Source organism: Pseudorca crassidens, chromosome 11 (genome assembly GCF_039906515.1).
Source record: "Pseudorca crassidens isolate mPseCra1 chromosome 11, mPseCra1.hap1, whole genome shotgun sequence".
NCBI lineage: Eukaryota > Metazoa > Chordata > Mammalia > Artiodactyla > Delphinidae > Pseudorca > Pseudorca crassidens.
In genome coordinates this window covers 22006104-22013700 of record NC_090306.1, presented here as the reverse complement: position 1 = coordinate 22013700, position 7597 = coordinate 22006104, and the positions used below count along the sequence as shown (strand labels likewise).

Sequence of the window (7597 nt, the reverse complement as noted above, 5' to 3'; positions counted from 1 at the left end):
GGAGCCTGTGCTCCGCAACGGGAGAGGCCACAGCAGTAAGAGGCCCGCGTACCGCAAAATAAATAAATAAATAAATAAAAGAGGCAGAAGGATATCAACCTAAATTCAAAAGTCCACTATCTCTGCATTTACCACCTCTCCTCTGGCTTGAGGGATGTTTTGATTTGTAAAGACTGTAGAAATATGACAAAAATAAAGACAAATTACATCACAACAGAATTTTATAGTACATCTGTTTAATTATATTATGACCATTAATGCAATATCTGCCTCAATAATTTAACCCAGATAACAATTTAAAAAAATGGCATAATGACAGTTTAAAGCTGGTTCAATCACGATTTTACAAGCTTATTAAGAGTGAAAACAGAAGACTATTTAAAATAGCTAAGAAGATAACATGTGTCATAGTGCTTAACGTTTCTGTAACTGTTGGTAAGGCTTCCATCTAAATCTGATGCAGAATTCTCAATGGCATTGAAACAGTTCTTTTCTCAGCCGCATGCACGGTATAGATACACCGTGCTATGAGTCTGGAAGAGACTGGCTATGGGTGCCACTTCTTGTCTTCAGCTGGGACTGTGCAATATCAGCAAGTGCGCTCTGTATCTTTTCCAGAAGCATGTCCCCTCGATAAACAACATCCTCCAGACACGTAGCAGCTTCGTGATTTTCTTCTTCCAGCTTATACAAGCTTGCAGCCTTTGTAAGACACAAATTTAAGAATGTTCTGAGAAATGAAAAACTTGGAGATTAAAGAAAGTTGAGGCGGAAAGAACCTGCAGTAGAAGTATTTACTTTTAAATCTGATGACTACCCAACCATTGTGATAGAGTTTTCAGTTGCAGAAATCCTAAGATCAGATAAAACTTTCAGTGGCAGAAATCCTAAGATCAGAGTCTTCCCTGTATGAATTAACTTAAAAGATGACTTCGATTGGAGATCTCTGGATGGCTACATGAGACTTCCTTCCACGCTGCTTTCGGACACTACTATTCTACTCCACACCCAGAATGTGCCCCTCCTCTCACTCTTTGCAAGGAAAAGAAGCAAACTGAGGAAAATGGCAAGTTTTCCTTAAGCTCAAAATTGGACAATTATACACATTCAGCTCAGTCTTTAACAGACTACAGTAGTTCACCGTAAAATTCCCACTTCAAAATTTAGATTAACTTTGAAAATTGTAACAAAAGGCACTAAATCTACCTCTTTAATTCAAAATTCTCTACTCACAAAATTCTCAAAGGAAAAGATATTTTTACCTGTAAAGCAGCTGTAGATTCTTCACTGGGTAAGGAATCTATCAAAACATCAATGTCTTTTGCTGTTCGTGCAATCAACGCTGCAAAAAGCTGGGCATATTCTAGAGAAAGATGGTACTCGTTTAGGATATTAGAGAATCTCAAGTTTTCAGAAAGAGAAATTAAACTTTATGAAAACAGAAAACTTCATAACTTTTTCTGTAGCAGGCTTCTAATGATTAAAGTGTAATTTCAACACATCAATTCTATTACGTTTGAGAATTAGCTTTAATATTAACTCAAATTGGAATGTAAGCATAATGTATATCATTTCATTTATTAGGACAATACAGTGGTCACTTGAATAAAGGAATCTATAAATGGGATGCCTTTCTTATTAAGGTCCCTCAAGTAAAATTCAGCTAAATTCATACAATTCTCCTCTAAACAAGTAAAACGTCTGTTATTTGACAAGAAAAGAATTATGAGGTGTTACATAAATTGACTATAACAAATTCATTTCTTTTATGACAAACTTGCAGTAATATTCTCAAACAATAACATTTTTAGAAAGCCATAAATAAGTTGAATTTTTCAATAAATCTAATTTTAAGGGATTACAGGTAATGTGAGAGTCAAACTAAGAGAAGCCAAGAAAATCTATTTACCTTCTGTAGGATTAGCTGGCTGATCTTTGTTAATGGCTGTCTGAATATTACTAAAAGAGGCAGGAGGACCACACTGCTGCAACACTCCAATGGCATTACAAAACTGATCCGCAAGCTTGAGGCCAAAGGAAAGGTGGCAAAGTTAGAAAGGATTTATCAGTTTTACCGATTTTATTGGTAACGGCAGCAACAATGTTCCTATTATAATGGTCTCTGAGCAAGAAAATAAAACAGAAAGGAGTAATTCTGGATAACATAAACCAGTTACTAACAATGATTAAATGTTTTAATCATACAAAGAAACTACGTTTGGTTTCAATCAAAGAAATACAAAATAATCTTTTTCTTCCCAAGGTAACAGAATCACTAGAGAAATATATGCCAATACTTACTGCAAGCACAAGTAAAGACTTTTGGGGAAGTAGTGGTGGAAAAGAGCAAATGTGATAGGCAAATATCTAAGAATGGCCCCAGGGTAAATTTTAAAATGTGACCCCTTTTCTCAAACTAGAGTAGTTACAAGAATAAAAGTGGGGAAAAGACTGTACCTTAAGTATTCTGAAATGTTTTTCTCCAGGACTCAAGCTGTGAACTCCCAGGGCTCTAAAAGTATTCCTTAATCAGTTTTGAAGATGGAGAATACCAAGTCCTTACAGAAACCGTGTCCCATGGGGTTAATGGAAGCTGTCACGCTAACAAAAATACTGGAGTATGTCTTACAGAACAGCAGATAAGGGAACAGCTCGTTAGAAACCCCTCTGCTTGTAACCTGCCTTTAATGATTAAGACTGCTTTAGTTTTTTTTTCTTTCCCTAATTGCACACCCTCCAAGCTTCACGTAGCCCATGTCATACCACACCAGACTTCTTACCACCCCTACAGATAACACTGCTGATGCGTCCATCACTGTAGTAACAGGGGCTTAAGTTGTTTTCCAGAAATTTGGAAGATTTGGAGTGGGCCCCTGCCCAGTTCAGACCACCTAAGAATTGTTGGGACCACCAACCCTAAAACTGGTCCCGTGCACAACACCAATTACCTCACCTTTTCCCTACCTCCACCCACCCTTCCCCAGGCCTGAGAACACCCTGCTTCTTTAACCCATAAAATCTCAAGCCTCTTGCCTTCTGGGAAGCAATCTGAGATTTGTTCTCCTGTCTCCTCACTCCGCTGCCTCCTGAATAAATAAACCCCTTCTCTGCTATGAAACTCGGTGTCTCAGTGTTCGGCCTGCTCCAAGTCCAGCAAACAAACCTGGCTCCATAACATTACCATCTCCAAACCTAAGATTCCTAGTCTCCCCACCAACTGCTCTCCATAGTCCCGACCTCTCAAACCTCAATTCCTTATCTCCAATCAGTGAATCAGCATTTCCACTAAGATTCACTGCCATTATTTGAATGACAGAACTCAAAGTCAACTGTTTCCTTTGTTTAATATCTAATTTCTATTGAGAATCTCCTAGTGAACCAGTCTAACTTCAGACTCAACTTTCATCTTCAAATCCTGCTAATACTACTACAAATCTTTCCCTTTTCCTTCTACCATCACTGCTGCTGTTAGTTCAACTTCACACAAGAATTGTTTACAACAGACTCCTTATTAATTTCTAGTTCTTATTTTCTTTTTTTAAATTATTTATTTATTTATTTTTGGCTGCTCTGGGTCTTTGTTGCTGCAAGCCGGCTTTCTCTAGTTGTGGCGAGTGGGGGCTACTCTTTGTTGTGGTGCACGGGCTTCTCACTGGGGTGGCTTCTCTTGTTGCGGAGCACAGGCTCTAGGTGCAGGGGCTTCAGTAGTTGCAGCTCAAGGGCTCAGTAGTTGTGGCTCGCCGTCTCTAGAGCACAGGCTCAGGGGTTGTGACGCACAGGCTTAGCTGCTCCGCAGCATGTGGGATCTTCCCAGACCAGGGATCGAACCCGTGTCCCCTGCATTGGCAGGCAAATTCTTAACCACTGTGCCACCAGGGAAGTTCCTAGTTCTTATTATTTTCTATGTTATTTTACTCTGCTCAAAAATTTTGAGTTTGCCCCAGCATGGTCTTCAAGATAAATCTCCAAGTCTTCAGGCTATTTCAAAGCTTTCAATAATCTAAGTCAACTCTACTTGTTCATTATCTACTCCTCCTTCACATATGCCTGACTGGTGATAAATTCATTCCTGACTACACTGCTTTTGCTCACATTTTGCAAAGGTAATAGAGTGGCAGTCACTGCTCTGAAGCTGTACAAATGTGGATTCTAATTCTGGTTCTGCTAACTCGAGTTTCTTTTAATTTTTAAATTGGGAACATTCTCACATTATAGCATTGTCATGAAGAAGACAGAAAACACACACAAATATTCAACACACTGGCTATTTGCTCTGTCCTTATGAAGCTCTCAAAATCCATTTATTCAACAAATACTTATCAAAAATCAACTCTATGACAAGCATTGTATATAACTGTATAAACACACTGATACAGTGAACAAGACAGTTTCTGCTCTCATGGAGTTCTCAGTGGGTAAAATAAATTTTATTTTAATAATTTCACAAATAATTACAATTCAGATAAATGCTAATAAGATTCCCTCTATTTTAATTAATATCACTCAACAGTTCACTTTACTTCAGCACTTACAGCTGAAAACACTCAATTCGTTACAACTCATAACCACATACTGCCTTTGCATTATTTAAATGTCTCTTGAGTATATGATATCGTTCTAATCAGACTGTAAACTCCTCAAGGAGTATTTCTCTGTAACCATGGTGGTGCACCCATCATGGATACCAGGCACCCATACCAGTTAACCTAGAGGTTTTTCTCCAAAATCCAATGATCAGCCTGCCTACCATGGAGTTAACGGCCATATTCACTTTTCCTTACCATCCTTCTGGCTGAGACATGTATGAATACACAACATTTCCCCTAAAATAACATTTGTATCCAGCTGCATCATTACAATTTGATTTTGTAAAGCGTCAAAGGAGTATCTCCCTGAGGGAGACTGGTTGGCAGCCCAGGCAAGTCACCAAAGGTAGAATTTACCTTGGTGAATTCATCAACATTTAGGGGCTGGCCCTCACACACAAAGTAGATCAGTTTCTTGTGAGAAGATTCACACTCTTCAAGTGCACAAAGACTAATAACAGGAATACCAACTTATTAGCTTCCGCTGAGAAAAAACTGGCAAGAGACCAGGTACTTGGATTTTCCAGTCAACATCTCACCTGGGACATCAAATTATAAATAGAATAACAGAAATGTAAACAAGTTAGCTCTTAATGGTAATAAGTATATGAATTCTTTGGTTTGCATATACTTTCTACGTACACATAACAGGAAAAATAATCAGAAGGATCAAAGTAAGGGGGTCTACTCACAACACCTGACTTTTCATAGGGAGTAAACCCACTGGCAGGCATTTTAAAAACCTTAAATAAAGATATACGAAGGTCAGAAGATTGACTATCATAAAGACGTCGGTTTTCCCTAAACTGACATGCTGGAGGCGTAGCCAAGAGATGGAACCCTTGGTCTATAGGAACCAACTAAGATGAAACAAAACTTTTCACTTTACTATCACTCCCGCCCCAACCTGAAAATTTTGGCGAAGGAATATTCTCGGCTAACATCTAATGGCAAAAATCCAATCATTAAGAACAAGAATTGCCCTCCGTAGGTTAAAATTGATAAGGGGAAAAAAGCTTCCGCTTCCCCTCCCCTCCCGGCCAAAAAATCCCATAAGCACCACTGACAAGCAAATAAAACCTTTCCGAGAGAACATGATAAGGCCGTGAAGCGTGACAGTCCACGCAGTCCTGTCACGGAGTGGAGTGAGATTCTCCACTTCGCAGGCTAAGAGGCCGCTGGCTCCCGCACCGCCCCGCCGCCGGCCTAAGACCTTCCAGACCGCGGCGCCGCCCCCCTCCAATCCCAGCGCTTGATGCTGAAGCCCGGCCTCACTCCACTCCCCACTTCCGAGTTTTGTCCCTCGGACCTCTTTTTCTGCCTTGCTTTCCCTCGGGAAAGAAGACGACGGAGATTAATCGCGCGCAATTACTCACCGAGTTCACGGCGTCCTGCAACTGCGTGAGCCGATCCGCCATGTTCCTCCCGCAAACAAAGAAACGCGAGAGTAGCTGCTCGTACGCAATTGGGCAGCTCTAGGATGCGTCATGGCCAATCACAGGGCTGCGTTCTTGGAGTGGGTGGAGTCAAGCCTTACTCCACGCCCGGCGCGGAGTGGGCGGGACTTTCCGGAGGCCTACTTTATATGGACTACTCCCACCTGGGGCGACTCAGCTGTGCGCACGTTCAGTAACGCGGGGACTGTACAGGGCCCACTTTGCTTGGGGTGCCAAAATACTTTTTCGTGGCTTTTAGGTGTTAAACACTTTACAGAGATTGTTGGATTATGCGGTTTTTAAAAGTAATTTTCCCTATCCTCCCTTGTATCCATTTATAAACATCGCCTTGAATACTTGCATGGACCACAAAACATACACAGCAAACAACTAAAGAATACTTGGGAGTCACGGTACCGACCTGAGTGTCAAGAATTCCAAATTAAAATTCAGCAAGTAATCAGGACGGGCTGTGTTCGGGTGCCCCTCCGTTGCTTTTGGGTGCGGAACGCCTGGATGCGTATTTAAATGTGGGTGTGCTGGGGCAGCTGACACACGTGAGATGGAAAGTGTCCAAAACTAGTACTAAACTGAGCTGTAATGGCCGTGTTGGAAGATTATGGAAAACATAGGTCTTGTGGGCAAAAGTGAGAGGAGGAAGACGGTAAGGTAAGAGGTAAGGTGTAATCAGCATCGCTTGTTTGTGTGACTGCGAGAAACTCGGTAAGGAACAGAGCAGGGTTGGTGGAGAAGAGAGTGGAAGTTTCACAGTGGGAAAGAGGAGAAGGTAGTGGGAAAAGAGGAGGTTCCTGGAAAATAAGCCAGGTGCGTAGGTGCGGTATGTTCAGTTTTAAAAAAGATAAGCTGTGCAATTTAGGCTTAGACTTGGTACCTATTGAGGGTTTCAGTGTGAAGAGTGATGGTTGAAACTTGGTATTTAAGGAAAGTTAGAGCTGGGGATAGTCTGGAAAGAAATGAGGCTGGAATCAGCTAATGACTGCTTTGTGGACTTGAGACAAACTCACAGACCCTCCTCCTCAGGCTGATTATCCCTGATTACCTTCCTGGGGTTGGGGGAGGATGGAGAAAACTCTCCGTTGGGAGCTTGGCTTGTGGGATCTACTCCAGGCCTAGCTGGGAAGCTCCACTTCTGCTTCACCACCACACGACCCCACCTCCAAACAATCGACATAACTGCTGGGACCTAATTGGGAACCTCTACAAGTGAGGCACCTCCCCCCTTAATGAGATTATTGAGAGAATTCTAATTTGTTTTAACTGTAATATGGGGTAAGCTTGTGACCCTCTCTTCTCACCCCCAGCTGAGAGTGTTCCTTACTGAATGTCTGCCACCTGCCAGAAAGTTATGTGGGTGCTGGGTTTGCAAAGATGAATAAGCCAGGGGCTCACAAGGAGGAGGGGTCTGCAGTTATTCAAAAATGAGGTGAGTTGGGCCTAGACTAGGGTGTTGAGCCTGAGAAGAGAAGACAAGGCTAGTTTTGAAGGAAAAATTCACACGGATTGGTGCCTGGCTGGATACAGAGGGATGAATGACAGCACCCATGAAGGGAGAAT

The 7597-nt window shown here is 41.6% G+C and overlaps 1 protein-coding gene across 3 annotated transcripts; it reads right to left on the bottom strand.

Annotated features, from left to right (window-relative positions):
* Positions 1-216: 216 nt before the first annotated feature.
* On the bottom strand, positions 217-6101 carry MED21 (mediator complex subunit 21). Of its 3 annotated transcripts, XM_067695984.1 has the most exons (5): positions 5963-6030; positions 5279-5329; positions 1910-2024; positions 1263-1363; positions 217-702 (listed from the first exon to the last, which is right to left on the bottom strand). In XM_067695984.1, the coding sequence occupies exons 1-5, from the start codon at positions 6002-6004 to the stop codon at positions 526-528; spliced, it is 486 nt and encodes a 161-aa protein (XP_067552085.1). In that variant the 5' UTR covers positions 6005-6030; the 3' UTR covers positions 217-525. The 3 variants fall into 3 exon arrangements, with proteins under 3 accessions (XP_067552085.1, XP_067552086.1, XP_067552087.1); XM_067695985.1 differs by lacking the exon at positions 5279-5329 and having other exon boundaries at positions 5963-6101; XM_067695986.1 differs by lacking the exons at positions 217-702; positions 5279-5329 and having other exon boundaries at positions 1297-1379; positions 5963-6101.
* Between the last annotated feature and the right edge of the window lie 1496 nt (positions 6102-7597).